General features: G+C 46.8%; 1 protein-coding gene across 2 annotated transcripts in view; it reads right to left on the bottom strand.

Annotated features, from left to right (window-relative positions):
* The window catches only part of DAAM1 (dishevelled associated activator of morphogenesis 1), a 182,145-nt gene that overhangs the window by 15,111 nt on the left and 141,010 nt on the right, over positions 1-26,024 (bottom strand). The window contains exons 16-21 of one of the 2 annotated variants that reach the window (XM_079986770.1): positions 17,850-17,879; positions 14,561-14,664; positions 5,337-5,421; positions 3,842-3,948; positions 2,112-2,200; positions 1,245-1,413 (exon numbers count right to left, since the gene is read on the bottom strand). In XM_079986770.1, coding sequence (XP_079842896.1) covers positions 1,245-1,413; positions 2,112-2,200; positions 3,842-3,948; positions 5,337-5,421; positions 14,561-14,664; positions 17,850-17,879 — 584 coding nt within the window. The remainder of the gene's footprint in view (positions 1-1,244; positions 1,414-2,111; positions 2,201-3,841; positions 3,949-5,336; positions 5,422-14,560; positions 14,665-17,849; positions 17,880-26,024) is intronic. The other variant, XM_079986771.1, reaches the window with a different exon arrangement.

The following is a 26,024-nucleotide window of genomic DNA, read 5'->3' as shown; positions in this document are numbered from 1 at the left end:
GGCTCGTCGCACAGGGCAAGCCACCTGCGCAGTACAGGAACGGGGGTGCAAGAGAAAGGTCTTCTGGGAAACAGACTTTTACTAGGTGCAAGACAGGCAGTCATAACAAATAGCAGTGCCACTGCTGGGTGCTGCGCAGTTGCAGTTTTATCCATGATACGGCCTTCTTGGTGGTGGCTTCCCATTTGTGGAATGTCCTCCATGGTGTGTTGTATTTTTATTAATTTTCAGGAGGAATCCAAAGCATTCCTGTTTACCCAAGCATTTGCTGGCCGAAGGATAACAACAATTTTATTATTTACACCCCGCCCATCCGACTGGGTTGCCCCAGTCACTCTGAGCAGCTTAATAGCCCAGTAGGTTTCTTCCATCTCAAAAAACTTAATAAAACATTAAACATTAAAAAAAACTTCCCTATGCGGGGCTACCTTCAGATGTCTTCCAATCTTCCCTGGCACCCTTGAAATTATTCACTATCAGGATATTTGATTGTTTTACAACTCTTTAGATGCTGGACTATTTTAGGATATGAACTTAATAAACAGCTAAATAGCCGGGCTCCAGACACATCGCCTTGAATGAGGGTGCCTGACATAATAATGGTGGGGTGAGAATTCATTTGCAAAGCAACCGTTCCGTTATGATAACCCTTTAGCTGATAAAGGTCCTGAACACTTGGCAGCAAGGTAGAAGCAGGCAAAGTTTAGGTGACATGAAGGGTTTCGATGTAAACCTGGGCTGAATCTCAGAAAGTGTTTCTGCAGCTGTTCCTTGTGGGCACTGAGTAAAGGTAAAGGGACCCCTGACGATTAGGTCCAGTCACGGACGACTCTGGGGTTGCGGCGCTCATCTCGCTTTATTGGCCGAGGGAGCCGGCGTACAGCTTTCGGGTCATGTGGCCAGCATGAATAAGCCGCTTCTGGCGAAACATAGCAGCGCACGGAAATGCTGTTTACCTTCCCGCCAGAGTGGTACCTATTTATCTACTTGCACTTTGACATGCTTTCAAACTGCTAGGTTGGCAGGAGCAGGGACCGAGCAATGGGAGCTCACCCTGTTGCGGGGATTCGAACTGCCAACTTTCTGATCGGCAAGTCCCAGGCTCTGTGGTTTAACCCACAGCACCACCTGCGTCCCTTTGTGGGCACTGAGTACAATCCCACAAAAAGAGATTCTTCCTGCATCTCATTCTCACAGAAAGGAACTGGACTCACGCTCTCGAGGCAGAAGCGGCTTGGGCTTACTTGTCAATGCTGGATTTGGTGTCCGCAATCTTGTTGAGGCTGGCGATTTTGAACCCGTACGCATTTCCCCGTTGGCCTTTGTTCATGTAGTTCCCAAAGGCCAAAACCACCTCCAGCAGCTGCTTCAGGCTTTTGCTCTGGAACGTCTCTGTTGAAGCGGTGCGGATTGCTGCAAAGAGGAAAAGATTTTGTTAGTAATATTATTATCGTCATCATTATTGTTGATTTATGAATCCCACACAGTCGCCCCAAGGAGGTATACAGCAGAAAACAGTTCAAAACACAACCAGCAGCTATGCAGTATGCTTTCCATTATGTTTTTGTTATGATTTTTATAATTGATGTTCTGTAATGTATTTTTAATGTTGTACACCACCCTGGGATCTTTTGATAAATGGTGGTATATGAATTGAATGAATGAATGATATTTAAAAAAACAAAATGGGCACCCATGGCACAGACTCTTTCATCTAGCTGGGAAAGCCTGCTGGATTGAAGATGCCTTTAATTTTATCTGGAAAATGCAGCTAACAGGTACCTGCCATATTTTGTGCATGAAGACTTTTCTTTGAGCAAGTGGTATGCACAGTGTCGGAATAAGACTTCCTGCACTACCATTAGAAAATAACTTAATCCTTCAAATACTGTAGAAGTCCTTTGTATGTTCGTGGAAGGAAGGAGAGTTCAGGGTGCAGGGTAACAGTAACTGTGCTGGAATGTGATCTTTATCCCTGCATCTCTATCATTTTGTTGAAAATATATATTTTTTTAAAGTTGATTTTTTTTTTGCTTTGTTTAGGAAGATCCGAGCTGAAACACCCAAGGATTTAAAAAGCACTTTCCCCCCCCTTATAACACAAGACTTACCTTCCACTTTAGGCTTAACTTCAGCAACTCGCTCAGCAAACTTCTTTTTAAAATACAAGGACTGCAGCCTTTGCTGGTAATGGTTTATCCTGCAAGAGACAGAAAGAACAAACCTCGAGTGGGCAACTAGTAAAAGATCTGGCGGGAAAGGGCTGTGTCTCGGACTGAGATATATATATGGCTAGCAGCTCAAAACAGGTTTTGAAACCTGAGGACTTGCAGGGGGTACAGGGCTTGTCCTCAAAGGACGTGAAACCACTCCCAAAGCCTGCAAGGGTTAACACTGTTTCCTTAGACAGCAGGCACAGCTAGGGCTCGTCCCATGGAAGGAAGGTAACCAGAAGTACAAGGTGGTCAGACACAAGACCAGTCCAGTTGCAGGTAGTTCCAAAGGTGCAACGGGTACCACAGGGGTATACTATGTGTATGACAACTGTATGTTTACGTCACTTACTGCTGCGTTAGCCTCTGCAGCTTCAGTTACCTGAAATGGGGGAGGATGTTAGTATTTCATGCCTCCGATGCTGCAGATGAGATTGGTGTAAATCACATGCCTGTCTGGGAAGAGTGTGGGAATGGAAGACAGTCTTATCTCTTCCGCTGTATGTACTGTACTGTACTTTTGCTTTTACTTCTGCCTGTTCTTCTCTCGGAGCTGGAGAGAGAAGACGCTATGACCCTTTGTCTGTACATAGTGTGTAAATAAATACGTAGATTAGCTCTACGATGTCTCACGCTTCTTGCTGTGTTATGCTAGAAGATTAGTGTGCATATATCATTTGATGTATGTCGCTGAAGCGCACTGGAGAAGAAGGGAAATGCCTTTTCCAGAACTGCAAATACCGGAGGACATTCGGAGTTCGGGGGCTGCAGAAGGGGCGCCCCCAGGGCATTTTCCCAACATGACAGTGCCTGCTGATGTCTGGATTGCCAAAGCCAACCATTTCCAGAAGACATCTCCGTGCCCTTGACCGAACACGACTTTCAATGGCGTTTACTGCAAGGATCCCTGAGCTTTCCTAGGAGCTAAAACCACCACCCAGACTCCATTGTTACACTGGCTGCAGGTCTGGAGAATGACCCCCCCCCAAAGTGTGTATCGACCCAAACTTATATTGCCTTGGACACTTTTAGATAAAGATCTGCCATTTTTGCCAGAGTCCAGTGGGTTAAGTCATATGTACTGGCATTGCTAATTATGTAACGCAGAGATTGCCAACCTTTTCGGCCCGGAAGCTCTTTGCACCACGCTGCTGGGGTCACCACAACCACGCTGCAGAATGGAGCACCAGAGGCAGGGACCTCCACATTTTAGCTGCTGAAATTTGAGAGCCCAAATTCCACCACTGCTTTGCACCTCTTCCATTGAGAGTGTGTGTCCAGTCTTGGCATCCAATGGAATATGGGAATGTTTAAGGGGGGTGTTCAGTGTAGGAGCAGCATAGCCAGTGGAACTGAGCAGGAAGAACAAACAGTGCCTCGTACATTGTGGATCTCTGAGGGGATATTTCCTGGGACTTTTCACAGGTGGCATATGAGGCCTCAGTGGCCGCAATGTCACCCACAGGCACCATCTTGGCACTCCTGATTGCAATTCACAATAATTATTGTCATTCTTTCCAGTTATTGCCTATTACGTTTTTGCAAACCGCCCTGAGAAGGGGCCGCAGTCTGCCACGGCCTGCGCTTTCGGCCCAGAGGGCTACTGCGTTTTTCCTGCCGAAAATCACCTGCTCATTTCGAAGAGGAACCTGTCTGCCTTCGCCATTCGGTCCAATTCGTGCTTGTGCTCCTCCAGCAGGTCGATGTCAGCTTTCTCCGGAACGAATTTTAGAAGCTGAGAAAGGGGAGGTCGGGGGGTGGGGTTAGAGAGAGAGAGATAACACTTTAAAACACACTCGCCCCTCTCCTGTGTGGTCAACATCTTCCTTCAGTGGGACGGACAAAGGGCAGCTGTGAAACTGGCCCAAGGTCCTCTAACATGGCCTTTGCCAATCTGGTGTCCTCCAGACGTTTTGGACTACAACTCCCATCATCCTATGGGTACCTTGCAGGAGACTTGCCCTCATCTGGATCCAGTTAACCAATTACGGAATGGCTGTTTGCAAAGAGAGCCATTCCTACTTAACCTGAAGGGGAGGCCCCCACCCAGGGCCGGACTAAGGTTTGATGAGGCCCTCAGCTACTGAAGGTAAAGGGGCCCTTATATGTCCAGCTGTCCTTTGTCAACAACAAATTGCCGCTCTCTTTTTTTGCGTTGAATATATGCTATATGGTAATTTATGGACCTAATAGGTATCTAAAGCCATTTGCACATGAAGAATGTAGGCACCCTATACAGTGGTGCCCCGCAAGACGAACGCCTCGCAAGACGGAAAACCTGCTAGACGAAAGGGTTATCCGTTTTGGAGGCGCTTCGCAAAACGAATTTCCCTATGGGCTTGCTTCGCAAGATGAAAATGTCTTGCGAGTTCCTGCAGGTTTTTTCCCCTCCCCCCCTTCCTAAGACGCTAAGACGCTTAACAGCTGATCGCTAAAAGCCGCTAAACCGCTAATAGCGCTAATCTGCTAAGCTGTCAAGGGGCTTGCTTCGCAAGACGAAAAAACCGCTATACGAAGAGCCTCACGGAACGGATTAATTTTGTCTTGCGAGGCACCACTGTATGTAGAAATGAGCAATCCAGTGGTATTTGAGGGAGCAGGCTAGCAGGTGGGGCCCATGACTTACATCATAGGAGCCTACGCAACACAAAACACACTTGCTGTATCTAGGTTTTATTTTATTTGTTTTTTATCTTATATTTTGGAAATGTGCATCCAATTTTTTTTTCCTTTAATTTTTTGGGGGCCCCCAAGAGAGTGGGGGCCTAGGCTATAGCTTGTTTATCTTATATGTAAATCCAGCACTGCCCCCAACCTGCACTTTAGAAGTGAGTAACTTTAAAAAAACAAAAAGACCCCCACGTGTTTGCACCTTTACAAGGATTCGCCCAGCTTCCCAAAAACGTAATTGGAGGGATTTGTAGAATTTAGATTTTTTAAAAAATATATTAAGATAGAGAATGTGGTTGGGGTTGTGTGAGAGGGATGGAATAATGGCTGTGCAGCAAATGACAAAGGCACATAAGACCCACAAAAGTGGGGCCCAGGTTTCCAAGTGTTTTGTTAAACATATTCTCATTTTTTAAAACCACGGCTCTTTTATGTGACTCCAGGCGCCCTCACCTGTTCTAGCATATCTTTTGGCAGGTCCTCTTGTTCATCCATTGATAAGATGGCACGTTTGATTTCGTCGTTGGACAATTTTAGCCTGGAAAAGCAACAATGGGACACCTTGTTAGGCAGGCAGACCGGACAAGTATCTAAAATCTTGAGGTTCCAGCTTTGGTCCCAGCCAAGCCCAGTCTCATACGTGGAGTTGTATACAGAAGGCAAGAAGGGTGTTCGCCCAAACTGTCCATGCCAGCTGTGGTTTTATTCATGTGTTGCATACAACTTATACAGACTGATTGCAAAACCCAACCTTCAAAAGCGATTTATAAAAAGAATAAAAATACCACTATAAACAGCTGAAGACAGCTGTTTAAAACACTAACACATTAATTAAAATATCAGAACGTTTGGCAAGCTAAAAACAGATTAAAACACATGTAAACAGGCTGCATTTCTGGTTATGTAGGAGAGGAATCCTGGACCAATCCTCACTGCGGTCGTTCAGCCTGGACACTGAGGTCCAGCTCCGAGGGCCTTCTGGCGGTTCCCTCACTGTGAAAAGTGATGTTACAGGGAACCAGGCAGAGGGCCTTTTGGGTGGTGGCACCTACCCTGTGGAACACCCTCCTGTCTGATGTTAATAATAATAATAATAATAATAATAATAATAATAATAATAATAATAATGTTATTATTTGTACCCTGCCCATCTGACTGGGTTGTCAAGGAGATGAGTAACTACAGAACCTTTAGAAAGCACATGAAGGCAGCCCTGTATAGGCAAGTTTTAAATATTTAATGCTTTATTTTGTTCTTATATATGTTCAAAGTTGCCCAGAGTGGAAACATCATCATCATCATCATCATCATCATCATCATCATCATTTCTGTTACTATTGTTAACAAACCTCTGGGTATAGGGCGGTATATAAACTCTAATAATAATAAAATTTGTATACTGCCCTTCATCAGGAGATCACATGTCGCTTGACAACACAAAAACACAAAAACACAAAAGGAGAACACAAAATGCCTAATAATGGCAAAAGCAAAACATACCAATAACCCCCCTCCCACAGACACCTTTAAAAGGCTATAGAATGTTAATCTTTTTTTATTTTTTAAAAAACACCCTTTACCATATGTAACTGCATCTCTGTGTTTTTAAACGGCATATGCTCTATGCATGGCTCCCATATTGTTTGTATGGTTATGTTATTTTGTTCATATGTTTAGGGTAAATTGGGGGAGGGGAAGCTCTTTTTAAAAGGATGCACTTTTTCCGGTTTTAGAAAGGCTGTGGTCTAAACCACCAAGCCCCTTGGCCTTGCTGATCGGAAGGTCGGCAGTTCGAATCCCCACGATGGGTTGAGCTCCCGTTGCTCAGTCCCTGCTCCTGCCAACCTAGAAGTTCAAAAGCACACTGAAAAGTGCAAGTAGATAAATAGGTACCACTCCGGTGGGAAGGTAAACAGCGTTTCCGTGTGCTGCTCTGGTTCGCCAGAAGTGGCTTAGTCCTGCTGGCCACATGACCCGGAAGCTGTACGCCAGCTCCCTCGGCCAGTAAAAGCAAGATGAGCACCGCAACCCCAGAGTTGTCTGCGACTGGACTTAACTGTCAGGGGTCCTTTACCTCCCCACCCCATTTTTTTTTTGTCTCATTGAACCCTCCTTACGATCACAGCCTGAAAAGGCAGTCAAGAGGGAAAGGGGGAAAGAAAAAAGGAGACAATGGAAGGAATACAGTGGTACCTCAGGTTACATACGCTTCAGGTTGCATACTCCGCTAACCCAGAAATAGTGCTTCAGGTTAAGAACTTTGCTTCAGGTTGAGAACAGAAATCCCCATTAGCTAAAGTGGTGCTTCAGGTTAAGAACAGTTTCAGGTTAAGTACGGACCTCCGGAACGAATTAATTACTATTTGCATGCTAAGTGATGACAAGAATAAGAGGTTTGCTGGAATACAGGAAGCTGTAGGGCAGTGTTTCCAAAACTTGAGTCTCCAGCTGTTTTTGGACTATAATTCCCATCATCCCTGACCACTGGTCCTGCTAGCTAGGGAAGATGGGAGTTGTAGTCCGAAAACAGCTGGAGACCCAAGTTTCGGAAACACTGCTTTAGGGGAAGGGGCACAACATTAGGGGAAGGGGTAGGAGAGGAATTTGACTTGATAACAATGATGGAACCGCACATTTCTGAAGAGGTTTTGTACATCTCTCCTGGGTGTGGGCACTGGTGGTGCCTGTCCGCTGTGTGGACCAGCAAAAGGAATCAGCAAGACCTTCCTGGGGCTTTTGAGGTACAGGATAGGCTCAAAACCAGCTCTGTGCATCCAGGAAAACAGAAAACCTCTGTACGAAAGTGCCCTTAGAGGCTCTTTGAATGCCGGTGGGGGAAAGAGACGTCTGCCAGTGCCAAAATAGAACAGCCTCAGCTCCGACAATATCATGGGAAAGAGGCCAGCCAAAAAAAGCTATAAGCTGATAACTGAGGGAGGGAGGGAGGAGGAGGAAGCCCCCCAGCCCAAACACACAATAATTATCTTTTGCTGGCAACAGCTGCTGGGCGCAGACGGGCAGCGGATGGAACTGGGTCACGGTGTCGGCCGCCGCGAGGATTTAAGCCCCGAACTTTGTCAATGGGATGTGGCAGCTTGGGAAAAGGGGGTGAAAAACAAACACGCAGGGGCTTCCCATAGGGGACAGTCTTCCCCCTTTGGCCTCATCCAGGCTCCTTTTTAGCTGCTTGTAGAGGAGCAACACCAAGGCAGAAATGTGTTAGCAAACCCAAGAAATCAGAGTTGCACGGGCAGCTTAAATTTTCAGTCCAGGGGTTTGGAAAGAATCATACACCGAATGAGATTTTTAAAAATAAGGAGGAGGAAGTAGAAAGTGCCTGGACTCCTAAACGGACGACCAGCAGTGGAGACATGGTGAAGGTCAAGGTTGTGTCAGGGTCCAGGGAACCGGGCAGTTCCTGAGCCTGGCATGGCTTCTTCTGCCCTGCAGAATCCGTTTTATGGGTCAAGGTTGTGTCAGGGTCCAGGGAACCGGGCGGTTCCTGAGCCTGGCATGGCTTCTTCTGCTTCTCCAGAATCCGTTTTATGGGTCGTGGGGTGCTGCCATTGGGGGCAGCCATGCCCTGGGCACCGGGGAGATGGAACAGAAATTTACTTCACTAGGGAAGGCTCAGTGGTAGAGAACTTGCCTGGTATGCAGAACATGATGGATTTAATCCCGTGCATCTCCTGGGAATGCCCGCTGTTTGAAACCCTGGAGATCTGCTGCCAGCCAGTGTTGGTAATACTAAGCTTGATGGACCAGTGGACTGACTCTGGATAAGGGTGCTTCCTGTGTTTCCATTTCAATCAGCCCTTTGTTCCGAAACATGAGGACTGTCATCTTCCTTCTTATGCAAAGGGCTGTGGATGTGAACTGACCTGGATGGCACCTACTGTACCATGCAGAAGGCCCTGGGTTCAGTAGAGCATTTCTGTGCATGCACGTGTGGCAAAACCCAGAAAAATACTTCTGGGTTTGCCACGTTCGCATCCTGAAGGATACGCAACCAGAGGTGTGCATATCCAGAGGTACCACTGTATGTAAAGAGGAATGTGAAAAGGATCTAGGAGTCTTGGTTGACCATAAACTTGACATGAGCCAACAGTGTGACGCGGCAGCTAAAAAAGCCAATGCAATTCTGGGCTGCATCAATAGGAGTATAGCATCTAGATCAAGGGAAGTAATACTGCCACTGTATTCTGCTCTGGTCAGACCTCACCTGGAGTACTGTGTCCAGTTCTGGGCACCACAGTTCAAGAAGGACACTGACAAACTGGAACGTGTCCAGAGGAGGGCAACCAAAATGGTCAAAGGCCTGGAAACGATGCCTTATGAGGAACGGCTAAGGGAGCTGGGCATGTTTAGCCTGGAGAAGAGGAGGTTAAGGGGTGATATGATAGCCATGTTCAAATATATAAAAGGATGTCACATAGAGGAGGGAGAAAGGTTGTTTTCTGCTGCTCCAGAGAAGCGGACACGGAGCAATGGTTCCAAACTACAAGAAAAAAGATTCCACCTAAACATTAGGAAGAACTTCCTGGCAGTAAGAGCTGTTCGACAGTGGGATTTGCTGCCAAGGAGTGTGGTGGAGTCTCCTTCTTTGGAGGTCTTTAAGCAGAGGCTTGACAACCATATGTCAGGAGTGCTCTGATGGTGTTTCCTGCTTGGCAGGGGGTTGGACTCGATGGCCCTTGTGGTCTCTTCCAACTCTATGATTCTATGATTCTATGAATGGAAAAACTTTGTGGATTACTTGGCAAATAATTGTAATCAGGTGAAAACGTTAGCAGGATTAAGGTAAATTCAGTAACAGCGTAATACAAAATAAAGGAAGAATAAAGGGAAAAGAGAACTAAATGCATATATAAGAATATGCAGAAATGGTGGGGAAATCAAAGGAACCAGGGAAGGGGAAGAAGGGAGGACGCAAATGGCTGTTTTAACTTAAAGTAAGATATGAATGAGGGACACGGGTGGCACTGTGGGTTAAACCACAGAGCCTAGGACTTGCCGATCAGAAGGTCGGCGGTTCGAATCCCCATGAGGGGGTGAGCTCCCGTTGCTCGTTCCTAGCTCCTGCCAACCTAGCAGTTCGAAAGCATGTCAAAGTGTAAGTAGATAAATAGGTATCGCTCTGGCGGGAAGGTAAACAGCGTTTCTGTGCGCTGCTCTGGTTTGCCAGAAGCAGCTTAGTCATGCTGGCCACATGACCCGGAAGCTGTACGCCGGCTCCCTCGGCCAATAAAGTGAGATGAGTGCCGCAACCCCAGACTGGACCTAATGGTCAGGGGTCCCTTTACCTTTACCTTATTAATGAGGGGAAGTGTTGATTTTAATGTGACTGTGCTTTTGGAAATTGTAATAATGAAAAGAATATAAATAAAATTCAGAAAAAGAGTACATTGGGAACTGTAGTTCAAAAGCAGCAGGAGACCCAAGTTTGGGAAACACTGGACTAAATGTTTCTCAGGTCCCTTCCAAGTCGACAGTTCTATGATTCTGCGTGGCAGCTCTGGAGCAGTGGGAGGGAATGATTTAGCATGCAAGAGAGAAAGATGGAAAGGGGGAGTCTGCTAGGCACAGACTGAAGGTGAAATGATGACAGATTCTCCATTTCATTGCTCAGTGGCAGAGCCTCTGCCTTGCAAGCGGAAGGACCGTGGGGTTCAATCCTCAGCATCGCCAGGTACGACAGGGAGAGACCTTTACCTGAAAACCAGCTGCTACCAGTCATTGCAGCCAGCACTGAGTTAGAGGGACCACAAGGTAACTTCCTATGTTTCTATATCAGTTCCCCCACTGGCCTCCTAATGAAACCTAACAGGGCAGGAATGCTTACAGAAGCACACCTGTCCTGGATGTAAGGAACAGGTATATCTAGCCCTGTTCAGCACAATTTAAGCCCCCGGTCGCAGAACCCATTAGATGGCCATGCGGCGCTTGCAGGAAAGGGGCACTGGGAGAAAATCGGAACGACAAAAATACTCGCCTGCACGAGACGAAATCTAACATGACCTCAACGTGCAATCATTTTCCCCAGAGCGAGAGAGATAAAATATCTCGCAAGACAGAACCTCTCTCTTTGCTGCATGCCAGACAATATCTGGTTTGCTTTACGAATGTCTAGGATAAATAAGGAGACTGCTTGCATGCAGAGGTCCTCCGTCAGCTCCATGGTGCGAGGAGAAATGCAGCAAATAATGGCACTGGAATCCCAAAGCTGCGAAATGTGGCTCACAGCCTCCAAGGCAAAGAACTGCAGGATTGTTTTGTTGACCGCAAGAGCATCCAGAAGTCAAGGTCATCCTCAAGGACAACCCCCCACCCAGGCAGGCCAGGCTTAGAAGAAGCCAATGGCGTAGGACCACCCAGTTAGCTTCAAAACTGAGGGAAATGGACCCAGCCCCCTGTCTACTATAAGGTGACCAGATTTTTTTTTCAATGGATCTGGGGACATTTTTCAACTTCCTATTAAATAGATAGGAAGGACAGATTGTGAAGCTGAGACTCCAATACTTTGGCCATCTCATGAGAAGAGAAGACTCCCTGGAAAAGACCCTGATGTTGGGAAAGATGGAGGGCACAAGGAGAAGGGGACGACAGATGGTTGGACAGTGTTCTTGAAGCTACCAGCATGAGTTTGATCAAACTGTGGCAGGCAGTGGAAGACAGGAGTGCCTGGCGTGCTCTGGTCCAGGGGGTCATGAAGAGGCGGACATGACTAAACGACTAAACAACAACATTAAATAGATGGATTTTGTCAGGGGACTAATTTGTACATCCAGGGACTGTCCCCGGGAAACGGGGATGTTCTGGTAACCTTAGTCTGGTATGCTATGCTACTCACTGCCAACCTCGCAGTTCGACAGCATGTCAAAGTGCAAGTAGATAAATAGGTACCGCTCCAGCGGGAAGGTAAACGGCGTTTCCGTGCGCTGCTCTGGTTCACCAGAAGCAGCTTAGTCATGCTGGCCACATGACCTGGAAGCTGTACGCCGGCTCCCTCGGCCAATAAAGCGAGCTGAGCGCCACAACCCCAGAGTCGGCCACGACTGGACCTAACGGTCAGGGGTCCCTTTACCTTTACCTAAGAGATTAAACTTGTGTATTTTATGTGAGAATTACCTCTTATCCTATGTAGTGAAGAATTTTAGCAGACCAGTTAGCAAAAACCCAATTGGGACGGTGGTTTTATTGCATATGTAGCGACTGTTGTTAGATGATGCCATGGCCTTTGGCTAGTATAATAAAGTTTGTGACGATGACTATGCCACTCGTGAGAGCCAGTGTGGTGTAGTGGTTAAGAGTGGTGGACTCGTAATCTGGTGAACTGGGTTCGCTTCCCTGCTCCTCCACGTGCAGCTGCTGGGTGACCTTGGGCTAGTCACACTTCTCTGAAGTCTCTCAGCCCCACTCACCTCACAGAGTGTTTGTTGTCAGGGAGGAAGGGAAAGGAGAATGTTAGCCGCTTTGAGACTCCTTAGGGGAGTGATAAAGAGGGATATCAAATCCAAATTCTTCTCCTTCATGTGCTTTTTGTGTCTGTCCCAAGAGGCAAAGGCTGCATTTATATCCACAAAGCTGCAGACCTAACCCCAAAGCACTGGCTATAAAGGTAGGTTACCGGAGTTAAACGAGAATTCATATGGTAGTTGGGTGGTAGAGTATCTGCTTTATACGAAGAAGGTCCAAATTTCAACCCCTGGCATCTCCAACTACCGTATTTTTAGCCCTATAGGACGCACTTTCCCCCCTCCAAAAATGAAGGGGAAATGTGTGTGTGTCCTATGGGGCGAATGCAGGCTTTCGCTGAAGCCTGGAGAGCGAGAGGGGTCGGTGCGCACCGACCCCTCTCGCTCTCCAGGCTTCAGGAAGCTATCCGCAAGTTCCCACCGTGCTTCCTAGGTTTGCGGATAGCAGCCTGCATCCCAAAGCCTGGGGCGTGCTGAGTAGCGCACCCCGGGCTTTGGGCAGATATCCGCAAGCCTGGGAAGCCTGGCGGATAGCAGCCTGTTCTGGGGGCTGGGGTCGGGGGAAGCTCGGGCTTCCCCCGCCCCAGCCCTGTGCCTGGGGGAAAAAATAATTTCCCCCCCTTTATTTCCCCCCAAAAAACTAGGTGTGCCCTATGGGCCGGTGCGCCCTATAGCGCAAAAAATACGGTACTTGGGAAAGACCCCCTGCCTGAATCCCCAGAGAGCTGCTGCCAGCCAGTGTCGACACCATTAAGTTGAAAGGACCGATGGTGTGACTCTGTGTAAGGTATCAAGGCAATTGCAGGAGAGGTACAGATGGAAGTACGTAAGATGAGCCTGTTTCAGGCCAATGGCCCGTCTTGTCCTGCTTCCTGCCCTCAAAGTGGCCGACCAGATGCCATTGGGAAACCTTCGAGCATGATTCGAACACAGAGCACTTTCCCCACTTGCCAGCAATCAGCAATTCAGGCGATTCAGCTTATCATAAGATAAACTGAAATGATGTACATGTGTGGTTATTATTAGCAATGAGACAGGGAATGTACATCTGGCATTATTTTCTATAGTTGTATTGTGTTTGCAGGGATATGTCCTTCAAAGGCATTCTTCTTTCAAGAAGATTTTTAAGTGGAGATCTTCATCCAAACTGGTACCTCCATTGGATTTGAATTTATTTTGTGTCTGCTGTTGTTTCAATCTCTCTCTCTCTCTCTGGGTAGGTTTTTTTAAAAAATGTTTTTATATACGCTAATAGCTCCCCATCTCTCTACTCCACCTACAGACCCCTTGAAAAGAGCTGAGAGTCTTGGGGGACCACTTAATAATTGTTCTGTCCGTCGTAATGTGCTTTGCTAGACGCTGTATGGCTTTTCATTGCAATTTTGCAGACATGCCACAGACCTCCTGAACGAAGCTCGCAGATGACCGGCTGTCTACAGACTCCAGCTTAGGAACCCCTGATATATGCAGTTGCTATACCTGTTTCAAACAGCTCACTGATTGTATTTTTTTTTTTTTAAATAACACTGTAAATCACTTCAGGATGTCTCATGGAAAGAGATCCATAAACAAAATTATTTTTTCAGTGGCATGACCATGATGAATAACAAGCTGCAAACAGCTTTGCAATTGCTGCAGTTGCCCTGCAACAGAAAATCATAGCATTCTGGTGTTGGAAGTCCAACCCCTTGAAAAGAAGGAACCTTTTTGTCCAACGTGGGTCTCGAACCCACAGCCCCAAGGTTAAGAGTCTCGGGCTCTACCAACTGAGTTATCTGTACAAAAGCATCCAGCACCTGGGTGGATCAGATGCAATAGTCTTCAAAAATTTCAGATAATAAACTTTAACCCAAACATGCATTTGGGGACTCATTCCTTTTTAAAAAATAATAATAATCTTTTTCTATGGTAGTAGTGCTTCTGCTGCAACCCACCAGCTGAAAACCAGCGGATCAGAGAAAACCTGATTGGATTGCTCCAAAATTTGGAACGAGATTGGTCAAATTTCCCCCTTTGGACTCAAAGGAGCTATTGCGCTGTCCATGCGCTAAAACAAATGACTGTTGCGGTTAGTGAGCGATTGCTGTATTGTTTTACGCAATTACGGTTCCAGCTACAGAAAACCATTCAGCTGAGATAGCTGCAAGATTCGCTCCACCTTAAGGCAGGGAGGTTCCAAAGGGAAAAGAAAGGGAGAGGTACCTGGAGAGGAGAATATTGCAGTTCTGAGCTCTCCGCCCGTCTATAACCGAAAGCTCCTTGACTTTATGCCGCGAACTGAGGGTGTCGTCCAAAGCATCTTCTTTCTGCAGTAAGCATGAAAAGAATCCATTAATAAGCAGATGCGCACACCGACGTTTCAGAACTTCCGGCGCATGCCAGCATCCCGAACATCAATCAAAAACCTTTACCGCGGCAGACGAGAAAAAACCGGAGCCTGCAACTGAAATACAATCAGCTGTTTCATAAACCGGAATGTTCTTTTGGGAAAAGAAGGGGGGGGCAGCTATTGGTTACAAGTGTATAAATATTTATCCAGATGGAAAGATTTAAGAACCCGCAAGTGTGTGGACAGTGGGGATCATGTAAAGGCTTTCCTCGCGCACACAAATTACGATATTCTATTTGGAACTGTTTGCCTAGCAGCTGGGAAGACTGCAGAGCTCCGTTCAGGAGTTTCAAAGTCTTGTTTCATTTTTTGAAGAGGTGGCGCTGTGGTCTAAACCATTGAGCTTCTTGGGCTTGCCGAACAGAAGGTTGGCAGTTCGAATCCCCGCAACGGGGTGAGCTCCCATTGCTCTGTCCCCGCTTCTGCCAACCTAGCAGTTCGAAAGCATACCAGTGTGAGTAGATAATTAGGTACTACTGCAGTGGGAAGGTGAACAGCGTTTCCGTGCACTCTGGTTTCCGTTAGTGTTCCTTTGTGCCAAAAGCGGTTTAGTCCTGCTGGCCACATGACACAGCAAGCCAACTGTGGACAAATGCCGGCTCCCTTCGCCTGAAAGCAAGATGAGTGCCGCAACCCCATAGTCGCCTTTGACTGGACTTAAGCGTCCAGGGGTCATTTACCTTTTACCTTACAGCCCCAGGACAGTGCCAGAGGTTCAAATCCTTGGCATCGCCAGGGATTGGAAAGATTCCTGCCTGAGACTGTGGAGAGATGCTGCCAGCCAGAGTAGACAATACTGGCCTAGGAAGAGCAATATCCCAATTCAATATACAGACGCTTCGTGTTCAAAAGGGAACAATCGCATACAAACCTATTTTATACAAAGTCAGAGCACTGGAACCTAAAATAGCACCACAGCTAACACCAACCAGCTTGGATCCCACAGTCAGCAGGTGTTTGTGCCATTACTGGGGGCTGCCTACTTGGTGTTGACCCCCCACTTGACAGAGCCTTTTCAGGGATGGCTCCCCATTTGTGGAATGCCCTCCCTGGTGTGCTCTCCCTGTCTCCCTCCTTATTGACTTTTGGAAGGAATCTAAAAACTGAATTTGATGGCTGGAAATCACTTCCTGAAATCACTAAGAGAAATATCTATTTATCTATCTTGTTTTTGATGTGCTTGCTACCCCAGACTCCTCTGGGAGGAAGGGCAGGATATAAACTGAATCATTGCCATCAATAACACTCCTCCTTCTCCTCCAATATAGTCTACTCTGACTAGCAGCAGGGGGCTGGACTAGATGACCCTTAGGGGTCCCTTCCAACTCTACAATTCTATGATTCTAGGTCCCTGGGGGTGGTCTTTCCCAGCCGTACCTGGAGGTCCCAGGGATTAAACCTGGGATTTCTTGCTGCCAAGAATGTGCTCTATTTTCGCGCTTGGCCCAGCAATGGTACCCTACCATAGAAGACTTTGGGGACAGATCTAGAGGACTTAGGGTGGGGGAAAGAAGCTTCAATTCAAAAGACAACCAACAAAACATTGGGCTGCAGGCAGAAACATTTAGGATTTTTCACCCACAGTCCCAAAAGCTGAGCAATGCAAATGTGAGATTGGTTTGGGAAGTACACATGGGGCGCTCTGAGACATCAGTGGCTCATTGAAATGACAACAGCTGTCTCGAACCTTGGATGTTATACCTCGAAATGCGCAAATATGGGAAAATGCCCTGGGATTGCTGCACAAGTAACCTGGCACATAAATACAAACCAGTAACATAAAATAGAGAGAGATTCATTCTGCCAACATATATGCACACACTTTCCAGTGCTTGAGTGACCTGCGGCCTCTCTGCAACAAGACACAGCATAGGCCGAGTGCGAAACACGCATGTAAGGATTAGAGAAGCAAGGAATAAGTCACTGCTGTTAAGCACAGTCATTTAATTTACTGAACCTGGGAATGCTTAAATGCATTCTTGTGTTTAATTCCGGAATGCTCCCCAGTAACCCTTGTGCAATTGGTTAAATCTGGTCTCATGGGAGGTATCTTATTACAGTCTTGATTTTGTTTTTTGTGTGTAAGTGACTTGACTGCAATGGCTACATCTCCATGAACACTGAGGAAGAGACAGCGTTAGATAACTGTGGCTGAATCTACACAGATATAAAAAACGCTGCAAAAATGCTTTTTTAAAAAAAGAAGTTGTAAAATATATATGGAATTTGCCATTAGCTCATCGGCGCCATCTAGTGCCACATTTGTATAATGCACTTAGAGCACACTTAAAACGTTATATTTGCAGCTGTATAGCTGAGTCCCCTCTCTCTCAGAGCAATAGAGGAGAGGCGTGCTAATGTTTCTGTGTGAATGCATGTGACAGAAAGAAGTACAGAAGTCGATATTCTCCCAAAGAAGCAGTAAGAAGAAGTCTGCTGGAAGGAGAAAGTGGAGACCTCTCCAAAGGAGCTGCATGGCCCGGCTGGGTCATGAGTGGAAAGAGAGAAAGACACAGTTTGTTCGAAAGTTTAAGGAAGAAGCTGTAAACTTCAGCTAAGAAAAACTAGACCCGTGCTTCGATAAGCACGTGAATTCAAATACTTTGCATGTATTCTTCGTCAGCTGTATGTTCTGCAAGTAAAAGATTCTGAATGTTTTAACAAGTGTTCGGACATTGTTTTAATTTCAAGAAATGAGTCGGTATTGCGCATGATTTGGCTTCTGAGTTGCAATTTAGCTGCTCTGCCAACAGCTACTGACCGTGAAGGAAAAGCCCAAATTCAGCTGTGCTGGATCTGCTGAAAAAGAGACAGATCCATTCCTCTCCAGCTACTGCTGCTCTGAGACGAGGAAGTTATTTTAATGAATTTAAAATACACCTAAGGCTACATTAACAACCTCCTTGCAAACAGGGTGTAGGTTTTTTTTTTACTTCAAAGCACCAGAGCCCACCAACCTAAGCTTCTGTCCCTTTGAAATAAAACCAATAAAATTTGGGAGTCCAGCGTTTTATCGCTCAAGGGAATTCATCGGAACTCACTCGTTCAATGGAAGATGGGGTTTTTTTCAGGTGTGGGTGGGTGGCCCAGAAGCACACTTACCTGTCTGGAGTTATTGTTCACAAAGAAGTCCTACAGCCAGAAGCATGGGATAGGCGGGAAAAAAGCGAGCAGTTCAGTGGTCACAGCAAAAAATAAATAAACAAAAGGAACAACCACAAAACAAGAGAGAAGAGTCAACAGTACAGTTGGGAAAGGGTATATTTATATAATTCAGCGGTGCTCTTTTTCGCCCCCTTCTTCTCAACCCCCCCTTTGCAAAACGAAACAAGAAGCCAACAAGCCCCCACAGCTCTCTGGATAGACCAGCTGCGGTCCCAATAATGCAGACCAGGAGACATGGCAAAGTAAACGGAGATTAACAGAAGGGGTGCACCAAATCAGACTGGCATGCAGAGGCAGAGACAGGCAACAGGCAAGGCAAGGCAAGGCAGCTTGTTAGGAAGACGCTGTTTCATTTCGCCAGTCATGCATATTTGCGCCAACGCAGGGCGGAGAATGAAAGTGAACAAGCAATTATTCCATCCCCTGGGGGCTTGTCAGTGCCAAGAGAGATGGCCCAAGGTGGCTGCAGATTCATTATTTCACGGCGTTCGTGCTGGATGCTGGGTTGGTTCTTATGCTCTACGAGGGCAGAGAGGATGCTGCTGCCTGCAGTGATACCAGAACGGCGAGCATCATGTAGAAGCGCCATGGAAGTAGCACGCAGCCATCATGGCCAGTGGCCTCATCTGCCTAATCCCCTGCAAAAGCTGTCGTAAAAGTTGACAGCTGCCACCGCTTCAAAAGGCAACCGACTCCATCGCGTAGCTACGTGCTGGAACCACCATGTGAGACCCTTAGGCAACTCGCCACAGTCCCCTCTGCCGCCCCAAGGGGACTCCGTGGTACATCTCACTTCAGGCGGAGCCTGCCAAGGCTGCAGGCCGCATCCAATTTTGCCGTGGCCTGAATGAGAGTGGCTCCCAGAATCCCCTGCTCCTGTGTCCCTGAGGATTCTGAGAGGAGGGACATGCTCTCCTTTGGTGCAGAGCGCAGGGGGACCAGAGTCGACACACATCACAGATCTCCAGGCCCCCTTTCTGCTTGGCTACCAACGCCCCCCGCCCTGTGGCCAGGTGGGAGGTTTGCCATCTTTAGGAAACTCTCTGCATTCTCCTCAGTGACCTGGAGGCCGTTGACTAGAGCCAGGTCATGAGGTTGGTACGGGAAAGGAGGCCGCAGAGGTTTTCAGAATGCAGGCAATGGTTAAGGCACGAACACTGCCCCCTCACTGCACTTTCAGAGTATTGGAAAGGAAAGGAACTGTTATGTACTGAGTTGAATAGGATCCAAAATGCAGCAGTCTGATTGGTCCTAGAACAATAGGATTCAGAATGCAGTAGTCTGATTGGTCCTAGAACAATAGGATTCAGAATACAGCAGTCTGATTGGTCCTAGAACAATAGGATTCAGAATACAGCAGTCTGATTGGTCCTAGAACAATAGGATCCAGAATGCAGCAGTCTGATTGGTCCACAGGAGCCACCCAATCCAGCACCAGGTGGAAGGGAATCCGCAATCTGATTGGCCTGCAGGAGAATCCCAGAATTAGCCAATCACGTGGGGCCCATTGTGTAAATAATGTATATAAGGCAGACACTCTGGGGGAACTTCCATTCCTCCTCACCACTATGGGCTGAATAAAGAGCATGAAATCCACTCTCGACTCCGAGTATATTTCAGAAACGGGCCAGCTAGAGAAGATTAATCCTTGGCGGCCCTAATCTTGGTTTTGGTTTTCATTTGGTTTTCAATCTGGCAGATAAACCAAGGTCTTGCTGACCTTGGCGGCTCTGGACGGATGAGTATGGAGACCAGATGAGCAGTTTCTCTGGTCCACTAGATACGAAAGCTGCTCACAGCTCACAAACATGATATGCCCACTTGCGCTGGCCCCATCTGGGGTGCACCTGAATTGTGGGCAGCGCAAGACATTTTCCTATCCAAAGCAGAAAACTCATATGGCTCTGTCCGCTTTCACTGGGCATGATCCCACTGGGCATGATTCCCTGAGAGGTTCTCTTGCGCAAGTCCCACTGAAACAATAGGAGCTGCATAAATGGACCTCTGTCTAAGCCAAATTCTGCAGCGTCCTGGAAGAGCTGGCTCTTAGGAATGAGCTGCCATCTTAGATTTTCTCTGTATATGGCTCTTGGCAGCTTTCCAACCATCCCCCCCCCAACGCTGAACTTTGCTGAGATATGCCAACATTTCCAAGGTTAGGTAAATATCCTTTACAGAACTGGGACGGAACAGAATGTTAGTTATTGTTAAGCCCATTATACGAGATTATAGGAGGGTAAACGAGTTTGGGTTACAAAGAGTTTTTCAAACCACCAAATTAAGTTTGGATTTTGTCCCAATACCCAGGGGATTACTTTAACAACTTGTGCGGCTGAGTAATCACTGCAGGAAAACAAAACCATGGATGGTTTTCTATTGCAAGTTTACACAGCATCTCCATATTTAGAGAGGCCTGTTTTCAGTATCAGAGAACCACCATGCAGAAGTTATCTGTGTGATGATTAAGATAATAAAATAGATTTTGGGGGGATCGGGCCACTGGGCCCTTCAGGTCCAGCATCTTATTATTGGAGGGGACACCGGGATGTCTCAAGCAGAAGTCTGCCAAGCTTCCCACCGTCTCCCACGCTCTGAGTCTCAGCTTGCAAACCCTTGGAACCAGGGACCCATTTCTTAGCAAACTATACTATCGTAAGCGGAAAGTGGCCTTTAATTGCGCCATTAGCTTGAAATGCCACAGAAGATGGATGCTAGCCCTCATCCCATTTCTCATTAGCGGATGGTTCGGGGGCAAAACACTTTGCATCCATCCGACTGCGCTGGGATCCTGGAGAGAGAAGAAAAAGGAAGGCACTCTTCGGGAATGGTGGGTCAAAGCACGGCAGAAGAACGCTGCAAGCACTACAGAAATGACTCATAAATTCAGTTCCACCGAGATGGCTCTATGCACACAGCTCTGCAGCCGGCAGCTTTATTGCTTTTGCAGTGTCAGAAGAGAGGATCTTCAAATATATGCATTGTGCAGGGCGGCAGCCTAAGGAAAGTGAGATGCACTTGGCATCATTCAGCCCGTAAAAGCCAAAAAAACCAAACCACCTTGTAATAACCAAGGAGAAACGTATATGTTACTGATTCCCTCTGCCCCCGTTTTCAGGCTACGCTGGGTTGCCAATAATTGCACTGAAACAGAATTGTTGCTCTTTTAATATTGCACCTTCCCAAACATCTGCTATTTGCTGCGCTTGCTTTTTACTACCACGTTTTTCTGGGGGAGGAAGAGATTGTGGCAAGGCAGTTCAGCAGTGGGGAACTTGTGCCCACCCCATGATGGTATTGGGCTTCAGCTCCCATCAGCCCCAGCCTACTTGGGAGCTGATGGGAGATAAGAGGACAAAAGAACCTGGAAGGCCACAGGTTCGTTTCATATACACTGCAGGGCCTTTTCCGGGGTGGCCCCTACCGTCAGGGAATCCACCTGCTTTAGTGCGGCTTAAGACATTAAAAGCAGCACAAATGACTCATGATTTCTTCTCTGCTTCAAGGGTGAGGTTCCAAAGAGGGGCAAGAGCAGATGGCCTCTCAGTACAAGGGCAGAATGCGAACAATGACTCAGAAAAGGGAGCATGTCTGAAAGTGGCCCTTATCCCAGGGCTTCCAGATTTGCCGTGCAGCTCATGTTTAATCGGCTGACGGCCAGTGTTGTTTCTTATGGTTTCCTTTTTTTCCTTTCGTTTCACTTGCATTGCTTAATTGTGATCCCCACCCCCCAAGGAGCACTATGAACACAAAGTTAAGCAACAGCAGGGAAGCTGCACCTGAAAGTGCTTCAGTTTGGGTGGATCGCGACCACACGCTGTATACGTGGTGTTGGTGAATTGTGAGAGAAATGGACGCATTTCAGCTATGGCGTCATTGAAATCGTGAATGTTTTATTGGTCTAATGCTGCTCTGCTGTGTTTTAATATTATTGCCATCCCTTAGAACGGGTGCTGTTAAAGGTAAAGGGACCCCTGACCATTAGGTCCAGTCGTGACCGACTCTGGAGTTGCGGCGCTCATCTCGCTTTATTGGCCGAGGGAGCCGGCGTACAGCTTCCGGGTCATGTGGCCAGCATGACTAAGCTGCTTCTGGCGAACCAGAGCAGTGCACGGAAACGCCTTTTACCTTCCCGCTGGAGCGGTACCTATTTATCTACTTGCACTCTGACGTGCTTTTGAACTGCTAGGTTGGCAGGAGCTCACCCCGTTGCGGTGATTCGAACCGCCGACCTTCTGATCAGCAAGTCCTAGGCTCTGTGGTTTAACCCACAGCTTACATAAATGAAGAACATTATAAGTTCTGATAAGAACAGTTTAACGGAATCACATGGCTGAAGCTTACTGTTTTTGTTTTGATAAGGTATTTTGTGGATTTTTATTTTTATTTTATCCTGTGAACTGACCTGCGACCTGCAGGTACAGGGCGGTATATAAATTAAATGAGTAAATAATAATAATAATAGTAGTAGTAGTAGTAGCAGTAGTAGTAATAATAATAATAATAATAATAATAATAATTAATAATAATTTTAAAAATCCCTAATGATGCACAGCCAGGAATGTTAATGCCTTTCAAATTCAAAAGCTATATGGAAGAGGCTGTTCTTTCATTCCCTCTTGCTTTGAGGACAGATTTTTGTGGACAGAAAGTGGCTCAGGGCCAAACCTCTCTGCCCCTCTCTAGCCCTGTAAATAAGCAAGCATGGATGTATTTGTTATTACAAGTGCAACAGCCCTTTTCTGATGTTCATGGCAATCTTCCCTATGCAAATATTTACAAATTCAGGGGGGAAAGGACTTGATTCACCCCGGTTCTGGCTCAGGCCGAAAGGCAAAATGAGACCCACCCCGAACTGATTTGCAGGGAGCAGGCCGCCTACCAGAAGTGCCTATTCAAAGGGCCCCATTCATTTATTTAAAAGATCTATATCCTTCCTCCCGGATATGATCTTTACGAAGACCACTGGCAAAATATAAATATAAAAATAAAAAATATACTACAAAGCAATAAGAATAAAAATGTGCACCCAATCACCGAGACCATTCCGTTATAACTATCCAACCTCCCAAAATTTCCGCACCTCTTGCGATGGTTTCCATTTTAACAGTACAAATTCTACAAAGACCTTCCATACCTCCTCAAAATCATTTCTCCTGCATATTCCCCCGCCTTACCTTACTAGCACGTTAATTTATCATTCATAGCTTTATCCCACACCCATCCCCAACACAGCACTGAAAATTCTCTGCTCAGAGGCAGCTGCCTCGTTGCACTTTGGCGATGAGTCCACTAATACCGCACATTTGCATTCCTCCTCTTTGCCAGAATTCTTAGATTACCAGGAGAATAAAGAGAGCCTAGTTATACGTCTATGGATCCACCTAGATTTGGATGTCATGGTGTTGGTGCCAAATATTTTGACTGCAGAGGCAACGGAAAGCAATTTTCTTAAAGGTTGCTTTCTGTTGCAGTAGTCGGTGAGTCATTAGAAGTTGAAACACACTCTCCTCTCCGCCCCGCCCCACCCGGGTGTACATGTGCTTAAATCACGACAATGTGCTGTAAATATTTCAAGTCGAAATTATTGGGGGAATTTAAGCAATCAAAGCAACCCAGGGCATTAGAATTCAGCTCAGGGACTGGAATGCTGCCAGAGTCCACTGGAAGTAAGAGCTTCTTGAACAATAAAACTGAGCTGCGTAAAAGCACAGCAAGAGGAAGGGGTTGGATGCTTCAGACATGATCAAGGGAAGTCAAAGAACTGCTCTGTTCTGCCTTGGTCGGACCACACCTGGAGTCCTGTGTCCAGTTCTGGGCACCACAATTTAAGAAGGATGTTGACAAGCTGGAAGGTGTGCAGAGGAGGGTGACCAAAATGATCAAGAGGCTGGAAACCAAGCCATATGAGGAACAGTTGAAGGATCTAGGTATGTTTAACCTGGATAAGAGGAGACTTGAGATATGAGAGCCACCTTCAAATATCACATAGAACAGTGATGGCCAAACTTGCCCCTCCAGCTGTTTTGGGACTACAATTCCCACTATCCCTGACCGCTGGGTCCTTTTAGCTAGGGATGATGGGAGTTGTAGTCCAAAAACAGCTGGAGGGGCAAGTTTGGCCATCACTGACATAGAAGATGGAACAACCTTGTTTTCTCCTGCGCTAGAGGCTAGGACTCCAAACAATGGCTTCAAGTTACAAAAAAAAGGAGATTCCATCAGGGAAAACTTTCTGACAGTAAGACCTGTCTGACAGTAGAACAATCTCCCTTGGAAGGTGGTGGGCTCTCCTTCCTTGGAGGTTTTTAAGCAGAGATTGAATGGACATATGTCATGGATGCTTTAGTGGAGATTCCTGCCTTGCAGGGGGTTGGGCTAGATGACCCTCAGGGTCCCTTCCAACTCCACAATTTTACAATGCTAGGACCAGTATCCCCCTATCCTTCTGGTGTCTGTAGGCATTATGGGACAGCAGAGGTCATGTTTTACCCCATTAGATTAATACTGAGGGCGGGGGGATAACCCCAAACACAAATATCAACAGGTTCTGTGGGCGAGGGTTTTTGTTCTTTGCTCAAGGTGATTTTCATTTGCAGAATGAAAACTGGTGATGGCAAGAAGAAGAAGAGGAGGAGGAGTTAGGATTTGATATCCTGCTTTATCACTACCCAAAAGAGTCTTAAAGCAGCTAACATTCTCTTTTCCCTTCCTCCCCCACAAGAAACACTCTGTGAGGTGAGTGGGGCTGAGAGACTTCAGAGAAGTGTGACTGGCCCAAGGGCGCCCAGCAGCTGCATGTGGAGGAGCAGGGAAGCGAACCCGGTTCACCAGATTACGAGTCTACCGCTCTTAGCCACTACACCACATTGGCTGAAATTTGGGGACAGGAGACAATAAATGAGGAGACCCACCTGCTTCTGTGCTAAATATATTTCAACCCACCTTCTTGGAAGCTGCCAAGTATAAAGGCAGCCTTGTACCTGCACTTTGTTGTTGTTGTTGTTGTTGTTTAGTCGTTTAGTCGTGTCCGACTCTTCGTGACCCCATGGACCAGAGAACGCCAGGCACTCCTGTCCTCCACTGCCCCCCGCAGCTTGGTCAGACTCATGCTGGTAACCTCGAAAACACTATCCAACCATCTCGTCCTCTGTCGCCCCCTTCTCCTTGTGCCCTCCATCTTTCCCAACATCAGGGTCTTCTCCAGGGAGTCTTCTCTTCTCATGAGGTGGCCAAAGTACTGGAGCCTCAGCTTCACAATCTGTCCTTCCAGTGAGCACTCAGGGCTGATTTCCTTCAGAATGGAGAGGTTTGATCTTCTTGCAGTCCATGGGACACTCAAGAGTCTCCTCCAGCACCAGAATTCAAATTCATAATTCATAATTCACCTGCACTTTACCTTTCACCAAACACTCCTCAATGGCTTCATACCTGTAACCATTTCTCTATCTCCCAAGCATCAAGACCCGCTTCCCTCAAGCTGGCACCTTTGAATTACAGCTCCCATCACGCCCAGACCCAGAACCTCCCAAGATCCCCAGGTTGGTGCAGGCTGATCAAGAGCGATGAAGACCGAAAGTTGCTCTTTTGGACTTCAGTGCTTGGTAACTCTTGACATCTGATCTTGCTCCTAAGATGGTGGGTCATCCTTCCCTAGATTAGCATCAGGAAGAGATTAAACTTGCACCTTCTAAAGAGCTTACTGGTTGACGCTGCTTCTTCCCTGAAACGGTGTCTGAGTCCTCAACCTTCAGAGCGCCAAAGGATTACTCCACCAGACTAGACAAAGCTGATTATTCTTCACATAAGCATCAGCTCCTCCTCTATACTCTGCTGTCGTTTACTTACACACAGAGACACACTTCCTTATCTACGCTTCAGATTCAAGGAATGAAACCCTCTCTTCAAAACTGGGCTGGGGAGCCTGTTGCCCTTGAGATACTGCTGGACTACAACTCCCATCATTCCCAGAGCCTTTGGACATACTGGCTGCAGAGGCTCATGGGAGCTGCGGTCCAGCAACACCCGGAGGTCCACAAATGCCCCACCTCGGATTTAAAAGAAATCCAAACCACATGGATTCCTAAGCAAGGAAACAAAACAAGCAAGCAGGTA

This window comes from Podarcis cretensis (genome assembly GCF_951804945.1).
Source record: "Podarcis cretensis genome assembly, chromosome: 1".
Lineage (NCBI taxonomy): Eukaryota > Metazoa > Chordata > Lepidosauria > Squamata > Lacertidae > Podarcis > Podarcis cretensis.
Note: the sequence above shows the minus strand (reverse complement) of the source record. Positions and strands in the feature narration are given on the sequence as shown.